The sequence below is a fragment of the Mixophyes fleayi genome, chromosome 8 (assembly GCF_038048845.1).
Source record: "Mixophyes fleayi isolate aMixFle1 chromosome 8, aMixFle1.hap1, whole genome shotgun sequence".
Taxonomy (NCBI): Eukaryota; Metazoa; Chordata; class Amphibia; order Anura; family Limnodynastidae; genus Mixophyes; species Mixophyes fleayi.
The window spans coordinates 108,571,896-108,591,788 of record NC_134409.1 but is presented as its reverse complement, the minus strand read 5'-3'; the positions used below and the strand labels follow the sequence as shown (position 1 = coordinate 108,591,788).

Sequence of the window (19,893 nt, the reverse complement as noted above, 5' to 3'; positions counted from 1 at the left end):
TGTTTTGCCATCTCATTCTTCCAATTCTCCTAACACATTGTTGGAAAAATAATAGTTGCAGTAAAGCCTAGCACAAGTAGTGTTGTATTAGTAAGCATCTGTGGGCACTTTAAAGAAAAGCTAACAGAACAAATGGGGGGTAATATATTAGATAGAATGATGGGGGTAGGGTGTTAAAGGACTCTCAGCCTGTGTGGTCTTTCCAGAAATCCAGCACTGCATACAGGGGTGTCTGGAAAACTATAAGGTTTGGTAACCATTAAATGTCTGTAATTTGATTGTGGAATTAAAAACTGAATGGATAATTAAGCCCCAAAAATGTTATTCTATTTTAAAGTACATGGTGAAACATACTGCCTCACCTCAACTTGGTAGGTCTACTTACTCAGAAAATCCCTCTCCTAATCTGATCACTACATAACCATCAGAAAATTCCATTTTTAATTGTCATCTATCTACGACACCCAGTGAGTAAATGAAAACTTCAGGTTTATACATTTTTTAAGCCTCAAATGTGTGATATGTGCATTAAAGATGGGTAAACATCTTTTTTTCCAGAAGCCTCTTTACATGTGCAGAGCCTGGGCTCAATGTAGGACCTTTGACTATACTTGCCAACTCTCCCTGGATGTCCAAGAGACTCCCTGAAATAGGGGTGATCTCCCTCACTCCCTGAAGAGTCTGGCGTTCTCCCTGATGCTCAGCCAGTACAAGACGTGGTTGGCTTCGTCATCTGTGGTATGATGGCACAGTTCAGAAATTGTGTCCTATGTCCATGTATTGATGCATATGGAGGTGGCCATTTTCATGGAGACCAAGATTTAATCAAAGACTGACAGGTAAGACAACAAGACTTCAGTAATGGAGACAGAAATGTAAAAGACACTTCAGTCTCTAGATATTCATTACCTGCTTTTCTTTAACGCATTGTTGCCTACTTTTCCAGAATGTCCGGGAGACTCCCACATTTCTGGGAGACCTCCCTGGCTCCCAGGGGAGCAGGACAGCCTCCGGTTCTTGCCCCTGCAAAAGATAAGTGGCGGGGAAGGGTGGGGGCTTAATGACGCAAATAGTACGTCATCTTAGATATGATTCGTCAAGCCCCGGCCCCTGCACGCCCACCTCCCCCGGGATCTCCCTGAAGCCAATGAGGAAAAGTTGGCAAGTATGCCTTTGACAGGCTGGAAGATATAAACAATTTTTACAAAGTAGCTATTTGTTAAAAAGCTAAAGATTGAGTTTTTATGACTGAGTTTTATAAAGGTAATTATTTAACAAGTCTCTGTATTGCAGCTTCAATGTATGAAGATAGCTTATAACTTTCACTTTATCTGGTCAAAACCAGGATTGTGTTGCCGTGGAACAAATGTGCTCTCATTATACTGTTGTGTATGGGGACTTTTTGACCAGGACAATGTAAAAACACGCACAAATTCAAGTAAAGTAAATAAGAAAGCACACAAGGCAATTTTCAGTTAATCATATTTTATTAACTGTATAAGGAGGATAGAATTGCACAGGTCTCCAAGCAGGAGAAAAAGCATGTGGAGGATCAGAATGCACAGGCCTCCAAGCAAGAGCAGAAGCATGTGGACGATAGAAATTCACAAGCCTCCATGCTGAAGCAGAAGCCTGTGGACAATAGGAATGCACAGGCCTCCATGCTGAAGCAGAAGCCTGTAGATGATAGGAATGCACAGGCCTCCATGCTGAAGCAGAAGCCTGTAGATGATAGGAATGCACAGGCCTCCCTGCAGTAGCAGAATTATATGGAGGATAGAAATGCACAGACCCCTATGCAGAAGCAGAAGCCTGTGGAGGATAGGAATGAACTGAGCACTTAATCTGGCTCTGCGGCACAACAACCTCATCACCATAAGAGTAAAGATCTTCACTGTAGCGAGTCTGCTTTCTGTACTCTGTGTCTGGGACTCCTGCTAGACCTGACACCTAGGGTTTGGGGAGTCTATTTATTGAATTAAAGGAGGATTGGTAAGAGCCGTGGTGGACATTGAAGTGACGATTACAGTCCACCTCTTAAATATTTTTCCACTTCTCCACACGTTCAGTTTGAAGCGTTTTTTTGCGAATGCAGAAAGTATTGCTGGGTAACACTTCTGGTGCAAAGCCAAGGCATTTTGCATGGCGCATCAGGATTATAAATGAGGTCAATTGTGTATAAGTGACAGGCTGTGAGCTGTGCATAGTGGCTTCCTTCTGATATCTGTCCATCTTGGTAGCCCTGCTTTATGTTCACAGAGGTATATCACCTTACAGCCACTTCATGTAGGTGTAAGATGCTGGTCATCGCCAACATTCCCAAACCCTTGTCACCTAATACACTTGTCACTTCATACATGCTATGATTAGGATGGCCAAATAGGCTATAGTTGGCTGCAAATCACTGCATTTAGGGGTACAAATGACTCCTAATCTCGATCTACATCTGATAGAAAAATTTCAGATGTCCAACTGGATGGATGGATGGATGGATTGACAATGACGACATGGCATTGTGTAGTTGGTCATTGTCCGACCGCTCTAGCTCCATCAGATCCAGGTGTTTGGCCCAAGCTCTGACTCTTTCTGATAAGGTTATATACATCTAAATCTGGCCTGTACTGTTTGGAGATGAAGCAATTATGCCACAACACAAAATTTTTATTTCAACCCATACAATATATTTTTTTTAAAGAGAACTATAATTACAGCAAAAGCATACGATAACATTACTAAAGGAATTATGAGTGATAACAGCACTATCACCTTCAGGTATATTGACCTCTACTTGAAGTCTGCAAGACTGCAGCCAAAGGCACAAGTAAGTAAAACTATAACTTGAAAATCAAGGTATATATATAGGGCCTGATTCAATAGCTACGTAAACGGTGATTTTGTGGGTATAATACACACAATTTCTCTGCACATGCCCAGAACCGGTCAATACACCGCAGCCATGTTTAATTCATCTTTTAGTGCGAAGAAAACTTACTACAGTTTATGATTTCATGGAGGGAACAGGGCTGAGAAGGGACAGATGCCAGTGGTCAGTAGGGGGTGCCAAACTCAAGTGCACACAGCAGCATCCGATTCAAGCTCCGGGAATCTCTCAGGTACTTGTTTTTTCAGCCATATCTCTTGCTCTACAGATCTAGTCTAAGTGCCAATTAGACATGTGTTTGCAGTTAGATGCAACTGTAAACATTTATTTAATGTACAGTAGACATTCATAACATCCTGATAAATATATCCCATAAATTGTAAGCTTGCGAGCAGGGCCCTCTTACCTCACCGTCTGTATGTAATACCCAGTATTGTTTCATTAATGCTTGTTCACAATTGTAAAGCGCTACGGAATCTGCTGGCGCTATATAAATAAATGATGATGATAATGATTTTATGCAGAATTTTATTTATTTTAAAAAAAAAAATGTTTTCTTTTTAATGTTTTATCATTGATGCCTATATTAGTAACAGGTGGCATTAATTGAATAGTTTTTTTGTGTGCATTCTTTTGTGAGTTTATATTCCACATATGTATTGGATGTATCCTGCAGTGTCTTGTCTAGTAGAACAGACCTACACCCGTATTCATCACCACATGTATCTTCAGAGCCGCTTCTTGTTCATTTTGGATGTAAGTATACACGATTTACATGCGTCTTAAAAACAAATACACGTTGCGCTCAGTATACATCTCTTAATGAAAAAGGCCCACTATGTATACACACACTTGTATTTTGCAGGTTTACCCTCAAGAAAGACAGATAAAAGACACATTCAATTCTATAGGCCTGATACATTAAGGAAAGTAAGGCAAACAAAGGAGTAACTTTGTACCTTGGCAAAACCATGTTACATTGGAGGGGGAGGTAAATTTAAAATGTGATGGCATTATAGTTGGGGTAGGGCATGTCCTAGATCAAATTTAAATTTCAGTATAAAATAAGTATTCAAGTATTTGTGTGCTACAGGAAAAAACAGCCAGTATTTCACTTATGTGCAAAATAAGAAGTCTAACTTGCGTCCCATGCATTGTAACATGGTTTGTCCATGAGAAAACTTACTCCTTTTTTTGCCTTACTTTCCTTAATGAATCAGGCATCCACCTTTCAACATTCCGATTGTTAAATCAGGATAGATTAAACCATTGCACCACCGCAAAGCATGAGCTAGTAATTTGCAGATGGTTCTATCATTTTAAAAAAACATTGATTAGTTAATTAAACACATCATTTGTATAGTTTAAATGATTGAATAAACCTTTATAACACAATTCAATAGATGATAATAAATAAATTAAGGATTATTTAATAACATGCAGTAGAGAGTACAAATGTGTTGTAACCCGTATTAACCAATTGGAAAGTAGCCTTCATTAGTCTGATAACTTGCACTGGATGTCTGACTGGTTGCTATAGGATACAGAATGCTATTATTCGCTAAGCCTTATTTACTTCAGTGTTGTGCAACATCTGGGGTAAAGGATGAGGCAGGGACATGGTGTTGCGTCACATTTGTTCTCCCCCACTACTGGAAATGCTCCCGATCACATCTGGAGTTAGTCAGAGCCAACTTCTCTGAATCTGTATCAGAGTTAAGTTTATTCAAATTGGGGTCATGAGCAGAAATTTAGACAGGATTCCTGTGGTGAAAGGAGGGCACCATAAATAAAGGCTAAACCTACTCGGCTGAATGGAAGCAATTTCAGCAGGAGAAGAACAGACAGGTGTGCACTCAGGGGGGTTTCCTGTGGCCCAGAAGCCCCTCCTCCTCCTCTGCATGGTCAAATTATGAGAGCGGGTACATCATAGAAAAATGCACTGCATGAGCCTTTGCCCTGTTCTCACTTTGTCATTATCAAAATGTTTAGATTGATTATAATTATTTCTAAGGTAAAATTCAATGTACAACCATTGCCACAATTGTGTAAAAGCGTGTGTTGCAGGTCTTTTTCCCCAAACCCCCTTCTAGAAATCATGCGTTTGCCCACGACGGAGGAGCAAGTAAATCTGCCCTTCTTAGATAAGCCAGTCATTGGCATCCCAGGCCTGTCTACACGATACTTATACCACACGGAACTGACTGGGGATTATGGTTCCTACTAGACTGGTTTGCGGAGCATAGAGATGAGTTTTAATCAGCTTAGGTGAAGGCACAATCAGTACCAGCAGTTGGTTCTGGTTTCAGCCTGTGCCTGCTGAAAGCAGGGTGACATCTGAACTTAACAGCTGCCCTACCAGGCAGCAGGACACAGGATCTGAAGTCAATGTGGTTATTCTATTAATTTATTAGTTGTAGTGGTCTGTTGTGCATTGTGTACAGAATAATTATTCTCTATTGCTCTATGATATTTTTCATATGCAACTGCCAGAATGTGATTTTCTATTCGTTCTGCAGTATCCATGGTCTCCACTACCATATTCCCACACTAAGGTCCAGATAGACTGAGTAGTTGCTACTGGGAACACATTCACCTAAGCGCCGTCCGGGATAGATCCACTCTCCATGAGTATAATGACAGACGGGAGGGCCATCAGTCAAGGCACTAGTAGAGAAAGAAACAGATATAAAGGGGCATATTTAAGAAAGCACGATAGTGCTCTTACCGGCAAAATAAGGTGCCTCCATGTCCTCCGCATATTTATTAAAGGTGCATCGCAGCAGATATCATGGATATCTTCTGCTTTGCACTCCTCTTCGTTTTTGGGAGCAGTCATCATTCAATAGTATGGTGACTGCTCCCAGCCGCAATCTAACTAGTTCCGAAAAAACATTTTTTTCGGAAACTTGTCTGAAGCTGACGTACATTATCATAAATGAAAAATCTCAGTACTGTCAGCTCTGCTCCGAAGAGCAGAGCTGGACAGCACATGTGTGGAGGGATCACATGATCCCTCCTTGTCAATCACCGCTCGCTCTCTGCATCTATAGTTGCAGAGATAGAGCGAGATGTTTGTGTGCATATGCAGTTCTTCGAACTGCAAATGCGCAATTGCAGTAAGAAGAATAGTGAAGAGGACGAGGAGGTGATCCAGGGACACCGCGTTCCGAAGAGGGGGGTAAGTGTGATTTTTTTTTATCACAGAAACAGCAGTTTTTCGGAACTGCTGTTTCTGTGCAGGGTTGTACATAAATGTGAGAAATAGTTCAATCCTTATCATTGCGATAAGGATTGAAAACTATTTTTCACTTTATGTGAATATTGATAAATGTGCCCCTAAGAGCTGGAGACATATCCATCTGTAGTACATGATATTCTAGACTGATTAGGTTTATTGGGTGAACTATATATATATATATATATATATATATATGTGTGTGGACAGCAGGTAAGTCTGCCCTTTAGGATTGTGTCAGCCATATAGAAAATATTTAATAAAATGTAACAGTTATTATAGAAAAGCTACTCTCCCTCACATCTAGCAGATGGTTTCTAAAGCATTTAGAGCCTGAGTCATTAAGGAGAGCAAGGAGCCAATTTGATCCTGGACAAACCATGTTGCAATGCAAGGGGTGCAAATTATTTTTCAGAAAAGTTAAATACTAGCTGCTTTTTCATGTAGCACACAAATAGTTGATAACTTTATTTGTGCAATGAAAGTTTAAGGTGATCTAGGACATGCCCTAGCCCTACTATTAATCTGCCCCCACATTTTTAGTTTTCTCTGGGAATCACATCCCTTTGGCCCGACCCTGTGGTAAAATGACGCATTTGCTTCATTACTTCAACAGGGGCGGGGCCAAATGATGCAATTTACAGAGCCCCGCCTTCTCAAACCCACTTTCCCTTGAGACGCCTAAAGGCCAACCTAGAAAAGTTGGCAACTATGCCTTAATGAGAATGCTTAAACATGTAATTTTATTTAAACATTGAAACCAGGACCAATGAATACAGTAGTTGGCTCTTTAAAAAATAAAAGTCTGCCGCAATTGGGAGCATTAGAAGGGGGACAAGGAGGATGTCATGAAATAACAAAAGTAAGTGAAAACATCCATCTGTTCTGATCTAGAAGAAAACATATAATTTTGTGTTTTTTAACTAGCAAGGTTGACTGATGTATAACACAGAGAACAATAAAAACATATAGCTTATCAGGCGTAAGTGTGAATTAATACAAGAATAGAAGTAACAATGATAAAAATATGGATAATGCTTTAGAAAATTGTCCTAGAAAGACATAGTTTGCTGACGCCAAAATGAGGAGAGTGTTATTACCCTGATGATGGATGTCACTGTGATCCACAGAACAAAGCCGTCACAATTCATTTTCACTGAGCGAGGACAAATTGTGAGATATGTGATGTTAATTACACAAATGAGCATATGTGACCTGGAAGTCAGTCACTAGACAAAGGCGTAGACTCAAAGTTGTATTAATCTTCAGATACGCAACATATGGTCTGTGTACAGTTCATGAATTTGATCTGGCAATCTCATATATTACAGACTAATATGGCAGAGAAAACAAATGCTGTTATTAAATGTGTTGTGTCTGAGGGCTTTATCCAGGGAGTGACGCCCAGTATTAGTGTGATCTAGTGGTCCCTGATGATCTAGACGCATGATAAAGAGGAGAAGGGAGTTATGCCACGGAAGGGTGTAACTACCATACATATATAATCTGCTGCAGTTCCATAGCTGTGCTGTCCTTTGTCACTATATGCTGCTAAAATTCCACAGATATTGCATTGGTCCCATAAAACTCTAGTTACTTCGATTTCTTCCAATCTGCTTTTAGTAAAATACGAACGTGCAAATGTCAGAATTCCATGTATTTAAAAGGAAAAAAAATGCATATTACATTTGTTTTTCATGTCTTTATGAATCATAGATATCGCCTGCATTAGGCTAAGTTGTGTATTTCATCTCAGTCCTCATATTTTTCAATGGGGACTGTGGTCTGGGTCTAGCTGTTCGGAGCTTGAGCCCATTGGCTGATGCCATCTGAAGATCTTCAGGTCCCTCACTGCAGTTTTCCTGTTCTCCCCTCTTGTTACTATCGTAACATGGCTTTGTGCATGCGTGACCATAGGTGAAGCCTTTGCAAAGCCACTTTGCAACAGTAATGGGGGGGGGGGGGAGAAACATATTACCGCAGCTGTAAGGTAAGTGATGTCATTCCCGGAATAGCCAACTACTGGATGCATTGTGTCCCGGAATGATTTTTTTATACATTTATTCGAAAAATCCTCTGTCATCCTGATGAAAACCCCATTAATTAATAAATAGGCCCCTGAGGCCCTTGAATGTGACCTGTTGTCTGAATCTCCACAGCAAATAATAATAGTGATATTTAATGTGAAAGAAATACATGGAACCAAGATTACATAAAAGACCATAGATTAATTATATGAATTTAAAAAGCATCTTGAGTTTCCTGCAGGGCTGGATACAGAGTATTAAATCAATGAAAACACTTATGTCTGTAAATACCCTGGAAGAGTTTATCCGGTACAACATATAGAAGCCACCAACTGAATACTGACTATACATCCAGGGGTTCCTGATGCTCAAAGCATAAAGACTGACTTCATTGACAGATATATTCACAGTAAAGTCTGTTGTGTCTTTCATAGCTAATGAAACAAGTCATCGGTGAAGACAATAAAACAAGGTAAGTGTCCGGCATGAGGAAAGTATGGAAGAAACATTAGATCAGAGATGGGCAACAGGCAATCTGAGGGCCACATGTGGCCTGGAAAGTCTTCTTTTGTGGCCCCAGCTCATCCTGCTATATGACTCAATCTGTCCTTTTCTCTGATCTATCCCCAGTAGGCCCCAGCTTTAACTATCAGCATTACACCCCATCGAGCATCACCCGCAGCTCCGGCTCTTATTAAATAAGTGAGAGGGGAGGATGATAGTTGATTTAGAGAAAGTTGGATGTCTGAAAGCCGTTTGGGGTAATGACATTCTAAATGGCATATAGGGATGTTTCAGGTGAGTGGACACTGTCTTGGATCTGAGAGTTGTTTTGAGGTTTGACTGGTGGCATGTATAGTCTACTCTAAGGGAAGGACATGCAGTGTCTCTTTCATTGACTATACATATATTATTTATCTGATTACTGAGATTAAGGGTAATGTGAATCCCTTTGAAGGTTAAAGGGCTGCACTTGTGGCCCTTGGATTGTATCAAGAAGACCATCACTCGCACAACATATTATTTTCAGTTCAATTTAAATTCATCCTAGGTTCCACATGATAGGAAATTCTGATCTAGAATAGTTACAATTGGAAAGTTTAGAATAAATATGTTTGTATAGTCTAGAATTGTTATTGCACAATATTTTGCTTAGAATAGTTACACTTCAGCAGTATAGAAACATCATATATATATTGTGACAGGATGGACTGCCTATGCCACCCTGTCTGTTGTTGCTGGGAACCGGCTGGACTTACTTTGCCACCATTCCCTTTCCTTATCCAAAAAGCGCCCTCTTGCTGCAGTAGAAGGGGCTTACACGAGCTGCCACCACTGGACTCCTTACCGGCATCCAGTACCGGGTTTCTTCTGGGTCACTGACGCTGCTAGCGTGTCTCCTTGCTGGTGTACCTGGCTGGTAACTCCGGACCTCTTACTATGGATCCGGGTTGCTGTGAATGGATCCCCCTTGGCCTATCACACTAACCAGGGCTGCTGGGTAGCGTAGAGCGTTGGCACTGGAATAGCTTGGGTCCAAACCGCAGAGACAGCCGGAGAACGGATTAGATTTTAGGGTCTAATCTGTAGATCACAGGAAAACAGCAATATTGAAGATGATTCCAAGCAGGTCTTTGAAGCAAGATGGTTTATTTGCTCACACACACTGGTGGAAGGTTCCAGTGTTATCAGGTCAGATGACAATTCAGAAGAACACTAACATGCTCACAGAGCTCATCTTTTATACAGTTCAGAAATAGTCTATTTTTAGAAACAGGATATACTCTATTCACACCAACAGAAATTTACATGCATTTCAAGGCTAACAAAATGTACACTTAGTTATGAAATTCTTAAAAACCTTGCTGTGATTTGCTGAATCTTATTTCAGAGACAGGAGACTCACTAGCAAGTCAAAAGGTCTAACTGGCATGAATACTTCAGACAGTCGCCGAATACACATTTCCACAGATCAACAAAAGGACTCACAACAAGCCACTTCCTTAAACCACAATACACCAAAGGCTTGGTAAACACAGGCTCATTGTGTCAGATATATGCATCAGAAATAGGTGAAAACAAGAAAAAACAGTTTCTAGCCTGGTCTCAGAAATAACAATTTCCTATATCACAATATACACAATATCAAAAATACTGGCATTGCCATACATAAAATAAGTGCCCAGTGCTATTAGCTTTAAATACATTTTTACCAAAAGTTATTTAATAGTGATCCAGTCACATATATAGATTACAGTCAGCAAACAATAAATTGTTGTTTATGTTGTGTAACATTTTTCTTGTATGTTCATGTAGGAAAGTCCTGCAAAAGATGAGATTGGACAGACAAGGTTCACTAAACCTTGGCTGTCAACACCCTGCTACAGGAAAAACAGACCATGAACAGAATGTTCATTTTGGGATATTACAGTATATTAGTCACACATAAGCACAGCAGGGTCACAGTGATTCCTTAATTTGCTCCAAATCTTCTGGGAAGGCCAACAGAGTGTCAAACTTTCCTTATTACTTCCATTCCCATTAGTAATTCAACTGAAGGAGCTACAAAGAGATCATCCTTCCAATCTATACTTAATAAATGTACTCTATGAAGTCACTTAAGGAGACAAAAATATGCAAATGATGTGGTGCAAGCAGCAACAGCGCCACCACCAGGTTAATACAAAATAGTAAAGAAAATTTATTTGTACAGCAGTAAAAAATAAGCTCAAAGCCAATATCTAACCTGTGGTTCTCCAGCTGCTGTGGGACTACAAGTCCTAGCATACTCTGCAAGCATCTGGAGAGCAATGTACTTTCTATACCAGCCTTTACACAATTAACAATAACAGAAGACAGTTGTTACAGACATAATGATACATAAAAAGAAGTCTTGGTGTTATTGCTGTCTGTTCAGACAACCCTCAAAATTAGGGATGACGCGTTACATATAATCAACTAAAACATGAATAAATTGGTCAAATCTGATAATATCAAAACTAGATAATAAGTGTCTTTCTATGTGAAGGATAATAAGAAACGCATGATTTGACATCTGCTCAGTATATACGTATAAGCAATCGGGTTAACTTGGATGATCTGGCTGCAGATATGTAGATATTTTACACTAAGCAGGCCCTGGATTTAATGCTATTTATAAAGGATGATTCTTGGTGTAATGCCTCTCCTTGTGTACGGATATAATTTACAGATTAATTTTACAGTCATGGGGCCTGTGGCAGGAATCTGCAGCAGATAAAATTGGTATTGATTTCTTTCTTTTGCTTGAAAATGCGTTAACTCCCAGAGGCATAAAAGACTCAGAAATCATTAATAATAGTTCTTAATTGAGGTGCTGTAAAGCCTACTGGTTTTCGCCAGTGGCGGGATTGTCTTTTCTTTGAAGCCTATAAAATTACCAGCTTGAGCTTGTGTTCTGTAATACCAGGAAACATTATTTGCATTACTGTTGTAATGTAGGAAGCTCATGGCTGGAAATGATGCTGGCGGCATTTGTACTTTAATATTCAGTGCTGTGTGCTGCATATTAGAATCTTATTACCTGTAATACTGTAGTTCGGTCTCCAGCTGGTCTATTTGCATCTGAAGAACTGGGACTTGACTTGACTTTTCTTCTAAGTCCTTAACTTTCCCATAACATGCTAGAACCGCTTGACGGACACCTTCGGCTTTCCTCCTCATTTCCACGTATTCCCTGATCAGTCGCTGGTTATTCTCCTCCAAGTAGATCAGGACTTTGTGAGTTTTGCTCAACTCGTCTTCCAAGTCTTTGTTCATTTTAATCACTTCCTCCATTTGTTCATCACTTGAGCTCTGTACCAGGTTGACTTCTCTCTGGACACATCTTGTTGTTACAGTGTAACTCTGGGACAACACCCGCCTGTTTGAAGTGGTAGAGACATCATCCATTCGCTTTGATGCATGACTTCTATGCAGGCCAACCTATAGACACACACACACAACAAGCTGAAGATACAAATTTTGTTTCATATAGAGGCATAATTTATACAAATAATGATTGATGTTTCTATTGCATTCAGAACTTGGATCTGTTAACGTTTGTGTTATAAAATGTCTAATGTTCCAGTTGGCTACAAGCTGGTCTAGACCAGTGAAAGTGGTAATGCACTGATTAGCTAATGGTTGATTCTAGCCTCTCCTACTTGCTTACACACAGACAATGCTGAAAATACAATAGGTCAGTTGTTCCCAAAGTGTGCGCCGTGGCTCCCTGGGGTGCCGCGGCACTGTCACAGGGGTGCCGCGGCCGACCTTGCAATAGAAGAAAAATAAAGAAAATAAAAAAAAGAACTTGCCAATCCAGTACCGGATCCTTCTCACTGACTGCCGGGCGTGACGTCATCAAGTCCGACAGTGTCAGTGAGGAGCAGCAGCAGAGAGGACATCAGGAAAGAAGGTAATTAAAGGAACGGAGAGTGAAGGGGGACAGAGTGTGAGATGCTGAAGGGGGGGCAGAGAGATCCTGAAGGGGGCAGAAACAGATGCTGAAGGGGGGGTACAGAGTGAGATGCTGAAGGGGAGGGGACAGAGTGAGATGCTGAAGGGGGAGAGAGTGAGATATGCTGAAGGGGAGAGGGCAGAGTGAGATATGCTGAAGGGGGGGCAGAGTGAGATATGCTGACAGGGGGGGTACAGAGTGAGATGCTGAAGGGGAGGGGACAGAGTGAGATGCTGAAGGGGGGGCAGAGTGAGATATGCTGACAGGGGGGGGACAGAGTGAGATGCTGATGAAGAGGTGGACAGAGTGTCAGCTGATGAAGAGGGGGACACAGAGTGTGAGATGGCGAAGGGGGACACAGTGATGTGATGAAGGGACACAATGTGATGGTGAAAGGGCCTAATTATATCTTACGTTATTTTGACCCAACTACCTAAAAAACGGGACTACCCGGTAATTATTTTGGCTTAGGGGTGCCTTGGAAAAATTATGGTGACCCTAAGGGTGCCTTGAACTGAAAAAGTTTGGGAATCACTGCAATAGGCACTTACGTCCTAGTAAAACATACCTAAAAAAACCTAGGATGTTTAGCTGTCTTGCTCTCTCACCAGTTACTGAGTATCTACTTACTGCATGCTCGGAACAGGAGGGAGGTGGCCTCTGGAACAGATTGCCACCACCCAAAAAAAATTCCCGTGGGGCCCAGCAATTAAGATACCACTGAAGGTGACAGACAAAAAGGTAAATAACTGAACAGGTATACATTCTGGAACACATACTTATGATGGTGAGGTATTTTTTCTACATTATTTTATGAAGTAAAACCTATGGCTCATGTGTTCAGATAGGTAAAGGCAAATTAACTATTCATTACATGCAGCAGTGCAACAAATCCAGCAAGGGGATACAGAGCTATAGTCATCAAATTACATCCCCCATGATGCTCAGTAAAATCTGGAGTACATCTGTGCTATATAGGCCTGATTCATTAAAGAAAGGAAAGCTAAAAAAAATGAGTAACTTTTCAACTTGGCAAAACCATGTTGCATTGGAGGTGGGAGGGAATTTTAAAATGTGGGTACAGATTTATAGCTGGGGAAGGACATGTCCTAGATCAACTTCAAATGTCAGTGTAAAAATAAAGTTATCAAGTATTTGTGTCCTACATAAAAAAAAACACAGTATTTTCCTTAATAAACTAATTGTAACATGGTTTTGTCCGGGAAAAAAACTTACTCCATTTTTTGCCTAACCTTACCTTAATGAACAGGACCTATATGTTCAGCCTTTAGTACCAGAAATAAAACATGGGCTATAGCTACTAAATGTCGGCTATAGGATAACAGATCCAGCTTCACAAAATACTAAAGACAAAGACCTGTGGGATCTATTTGGTGAGATCCTGCGATGTTAGATCTCTGCCTATCACAGTGACAGAAATTCTTCTTTCAATTAAACAATAAAAGCTTTTCGGGGAAGCTGAGCAATGTTTGACCGTGATAATGTCTGCAGAAATGAGAGGAGTCTTAAAGCTCTTAATGCTTAGGATTCCAGTTCCAGAATCAAGTTTTTTAAAAAAAAGTTATTAAAAAATTTGAAATATAGAAACAAATGTAAAAAATAACTTAATTTTTTTAATAAATGATCCCCGGCTAACGCCATCCTAAGATGGCGGTAGCAATCGGAGGATAGCGGCAATATCTGTGCTCTCACTGTCCTTGCTAAATAGACCCTCAGCGAAGGCTACAGCTGGTGATACCCATTGATAGTCTTCATCGGTCCAAGGGCTTTGATAAATAGGAAACATCTCAAATCTAGGAGTTTTCTCCTATTGATAAATAGATCTGTAAATTGGAGAAAACATACACGGTGCCCCAACTTAGAGGCCAACTGACAAACACTTGAATTTGATCCTGTAAATGGAGGATTACATTGACGTAGTAATACATAGTAGGCTGAAGGGAGGTTGTTTATTACCTCAACTGTTAAGCTCGTAATTAAACTAATGCCGTAAAAGATTCCTATAATACTGCAGAATCCCCCTTTACACAGGTGCCCGGGGCTATCTCAATGTGCATGAAAATTCTTGCTTTAAAACAAAATGTGCTTCTTTAATCTTTGAGCTATGTGAAAGTTTGATAAGCCGACATGTTATGTGTTTTTCCTTTGTGAGTAATGGGAATAATGATTTCCTATGTATGCTGAACATATTCCCATTGTAATGTGAAAAGTGGGAAATTGTAAAGAAGTCATTTACATAAATATGCAGATGCATTAGGTATTACGTGCCTACTGACCATGGTGCACATAAATAAGTACATGCAAACCGTACAGTGCAGTCATTTGTAGGATAGCGGTCCGAGACGCTATGCACATGATGACAAAAATAAATATATCACTAAATACAGCCTATTGGAACCTCATTTGACCTTTGGACAGCTCATCGTTAACGTTAACCATAATCCACTAATATAGCAAATGGATCTCTATGAAAAAGATGTGGATGAATTGAGTCTTCCGTTGGGGTGAGCATTACCAAAATACGCCATACTGACTTCAAGTAACAAAGGTTCTGGGTTCAGAGATAAATAAGGGGAGTTGAAGTACGTAAGTCATGAAAGGAAGAGAACATAAGGACTGCTATGTGTCATATTTGTATATTTTAATATTTTAATTGCACTGGAATTTGTACACCTATAAATGCACTTTGTGGTAAAGTGTGCACGGATGGTTCAAAGACATCCCATTAAATGTATCAATCAACGTCCATCACCTCTGAGGTTGTGCAAGTAGCAAGTTATTTCGCAGGTATAAAAAGTTTATTCTACTTCCTGTAATACCTCCACCCTGCACAAATTACCCCTTGAAGCCCAATTAAATATATCATCCCTAATATTGAATCTAATTGTTAAGTTTGGACAATTTACTAATTAATCGCCAACTTATTGACGCACTAATTCACATAATTTCTTCAACAAATGGGTGTAATCAAGTAACTTTACAAATGGGATGTCACAAAGGGGAAACAAATTGTATTCACCCCGTGCATCTGCAATTCTGCAGTTTCATAAGTAACCTCTAGCACCTGTGGACTAGCATTTGGTTAGATACAGAGGAATATTTAACTTCCTACTAATGGTAAGAGTTCCTTCAGTTACAGCAGAAGCCATAGGAGCCTGTTTATCACATCTGGCAATATAAAAGATTATCTCTACTTATCGCAGCAATAGAAAATATCTCTGGCAAATCTCTCCGGTGACACCTTCCTGGGGACACGTTCCTGGGGGCTTTGGTAAATAGAAAGAGGCCCTGATTTTGCTGGGGAAAGCGATTTTCTCCCTTTCTTAAATAGACCCCATAGTGTCATATACAGTAAAGAGTTTCACAAAAGTTGCTTAGTAAAGAAGGACAACTTGCAAATTCAACTCTCTAGGATTTGGGAAAGGAGTTAATAATAATATCTTCAAAATGTTGTTGCTGAGTCTTTGTGTATGTAAACCTTGTATCAGACCCGTGAGTGCTCATTTTCTAATGAGTGTATTACATATGTTGTGTCTGCAACATTGTATGGTGCACCAGGGCAGTGGCTTCTAATATATTTATAAATAAATATATATATATTTATAATACTATACATTTACCCTGTTACCTTTTTTGGCCTTCTACATATAGATCCATATGCTTGTTCGTGTTTTTTTATTGTCTGTTTTGTAATCTCCACGTGACAAACACTTTTAGAAGCTTTTACAATGTCAGAGTTTGGCCTGTGATTAATACTCCTGTGTTTTAAGGACCCCATTTTCCTGTGTGCAATCTCTACCACATGTAATATTCTTTTTGTTCCCATTATATGCAGCTGCACCCAAAATACCACTTTTATAGAGCTGAAATAAATCTGCGCTGTGAGTCAATCCAGATGTGAGAACACAGGACTCTGACTAGCAGCAGTACCAGCAGTGTAACAGCTCGAGCTACAGTGGCAGCTACCATTACAACCGCAAATTACAGCATCACTGTTCTATCGTTCTAACCTCACTGACTACAAGGTATGATCTCTACAATGCAAAGCCTAATAGTCTAATTTGCAGAGAATATGTCCAGGGAAAATACATATGAAACTACTTCCAACAAAACATAAGTATATACGCATGCATTATCTACACCTGAATTTTGCATTATGTGGATCATGTTACTGAGAAGTAATTTCAAAGCTGGGGATATATTAGTCCAACATTCGGAGATCAACTGACAATCTGCACATTGGTGTACAGCAACGATACAGTGCCGTATTTATAAGTGACCTGGGATTTCTAACTCACAAAAACTTTGTGACCCATCTTTATACAAACCCTTCTATGTACAGAAAAATATACAGTGCTCCTTACTAACTGATCACATGTACTGCTGCTTATGTTGGGCCTGATTTAAGTTATGGGTGGACATAGGCTATTAATCTTGGTGCTGGTAGACTATTTGTGTTTTTCAAAAGGGGGTACATAATGACAGCTAGGAACATACATTTTTACAAATGTATCACTAACATTTGCTAATTCCAAATTCTACTGTCTTGCATACAATATAGTTGAATGCATATTGACTCAAGGTTCTCGGGATGGATAATAGCATCTGTCAATGAATAACTTTAACTAGTCCGTATTTGAAAAAAATACCTAATGTGATTGAATGGTGGAATATCTTTCTTTTTAAGAGAACTGTTACATTTTCCAATTGACAAAATTGACATGTATGCGAACAGGGTTTCATTGTCCAAAATCGCTCTGGAGCAAGCTAAATTCAGTTTCATTTTATGAAGTATTGTCACATGTATATATGCATTGGGAAATTAGTGGTCCAAAATCATTTAACCCTTAAAAAGTAAAATAAGAAGCTGGTCAATTAAAAGACCAACTTTAACCTCATACATTGCTGCTAATTTATTTCTGCATGCGTAACTCTTTACTTATTGCATGGTACTACTTAAACTACTATAAAAGTACCTGTCAATAATTACTTTGAGCTGGATTGAACCATATTATATAAAAAAAAACTTCTCTCCCTGAATGTATGTACTGCCAAGTTAATTACACAAGGTTAGCTAAAAAAGGAAACTAAAAATATCAGTTACTTATTCACAAATAAGAAACAGTTGGAATAATAAACAACAGTTATGCATCAAATAGACAAAGTACACAACAATGTCCAATTTGGGGCCAACACCCAATAACATTTTGTGGCATGCTAAATCGTGTAAAATGTAGTTTAATAGTTAATGAGTAAATGGTCAAATCGAAGGGATATCAGACTCATACATTACATTACTTTTTTGTTCTATATACAATTATCAATACCTGTAATCAATATGTATGTGTTAGAATTATTTGAGTGTTAGTAAATAAAGTAATAGAATGACTATGTAATGCACTGTATGTCTTTTTGAGGAAGAACAAATTCTGAATGTCCTATACGGATGCACTGCCTGATGATCTTTTCAGATCAGGAATAGACAACCTATGGCTCAGCCGCTAATGTGGAACTACAAGTCCCAGAATGCTCTACCAGTCTTGTTGGACTTTTAGTTCGACAACAGTCAGAAAGTCGCAGATTATCAGTCTTTAATTATATATCTTTAACTACTCTCAGGACTTTAGTAACAGGTTTTCATCCTTCAACTTTTAATTAAATGTTGGTAACTATCTGTATAGATCCCTATTGTGACCCTCTCAGTCCTCACAATTCACCCAGATCTCTAAGACTCACCTGCAGTGCCAGGCAGCGGGCATCACTGCTCTGTAGCGCCGCCCTCATGTCCTCCACCAGTTCCCTGAGACTGTGGTTCTCATCCTCCAGTATCTGGAGCGCATCTTCTTCTCCTGATCGTGCAGTCATTCTCGGGGTCTTCCTCCTCCTCAAAGGGCTACGCAGCCGGATCTGAGCTTGGATGTGTTCACTTTCCTGCCCCATAGGCAACCGAAGGCCCCCTGCTTTAGAGCTGAAGTATCCGCAAAGCCTAGCATGGAAATGTCGGAAGGTGAGGCGTTCTGGCAGGTTGTCCAGCAATTCTTCACACTCCTCAATGCCAGATTCCAACTCCAGTACCCTGCACAAAGTATGGAAATCCTCCCTGCAGATGGAGCCCTCACCCTGCCAATCCAGGTGGTGGAAGACCTCTTGCAGGTACTGGTCCAACCCAGTGGCTAGCACAATAATCTCATTCTCCAGCCCGTGGTCCAGTCCATAGTGATGAGCCAGGACACTGACCAGCCACTGAGTCCTGCGAGCTGGCCTTAGTGGATTATACGGGTCATCCAAGAGCTCCATGCTCAGCTCAGGGAATCCTGTGCATCCTCGGATAAATATGTGTCTGGTGTCACTTTCTTTGCATGATGGACAAATGTGTGGCTGATGTGCTACAAATGCAAAAAGTCATCTTTCTGTGTCTGTAGAAACTTTATCTATCTCTTGAGAACTTTTTTGATCTGAAGAGTGAACCTGAAAAAAACTTGTGTGCAACTTGTGGACTTGTTACATCTGTACACAATACAGTTATCTTCTTGGTGTCTCTAAAAATTCTTTTTGTTAACCCTATATGTTTTCTTGTCAGTCGTCTGTTCATCAGTGGCAGTTCTGTGTAGAAGGAAGCAGGGCTTTGTGTCAGTATAAAACCTTCCCCTCTGCATTTGTTCTTTGTGTAGATTGCAGGGGCTGTGTGCTGGGCTCAGTCCTGTGTGTGGAGTGCAGGGCTGTGTATGTTAGTGTGAGCCCTGTGTGGAGTGGAGGGCTGTGTGTTGGTGTTGGAGCAGTGTGGGGTGCAGAGCTGTTTATGTTGGTGTCAGTCCTGTTCTTGATGAACGAGTTCTCCGCCTACTAGCAAACTAACCCTCAAATGCATCACTTGAAGGGAGGGTCCACACAAGATTGCTCTGGACTGAGCTGTCCTGCAATTATTATCTGTCACATTCTTTCTATGTAGTTTCTGTGATCTAAGATGAAATACATCCCTAAATATGTTAACAAGCTAATCTCTGTAGATGAGTAGAAGTTAATTGAATAAAATGTAACATTTTAAACTGTTGATGCTTTTGCGATGCACAGTTCAGATTTCTATGGCTTAGCTGAAAAGTTTACACTTTGTTACTTTGCTTCATCTGAAACTTTTAGAATTATATACCGTATATACTCGAGTATAAGTCGACCCGAATATAAGCCGAGGCATCTAATTTTGCCACAAAAAACTGGGAAAACTTATTGACTGGAGTATAAGCCTAGG

General features: G+C 40.0%; 1 protein-coding gene across 2 annotated transcripts in view; it reads right to left on the bottom strand.

Moving 5' to 3' along the window:
- Positions 1–19,466, bottom strand: part of EFCC1 (EF-hand and coiled-coil domain containing 1) — a 104,100-nt gene extending 84,634 nt beyond the window's left edge. For both annotated transcript variants that reach the window (XR_012678575.1, XM_075183138.1), the window contains exons 1-2: positions 18,384–19,466; positions 11,709–12,109 (exon numbers count right to left, since the gene is read on the bottom strand). Coding sequence is in view for 1 of the 2 variants with exons in the window: in XM_075183138.1 (XP_075039239.1) it covers positions 11,709–12,109; positions 18,384–18,944 (962 nt within the window). In the remaining variant the exon portion in view is untranslated. The remainder of the gene's footprint in view (positions 1–11,708; positions 12,110–18,383) is intronic.
- Positions 19,467–19,893: the final 427 nt, after the last annotated feature.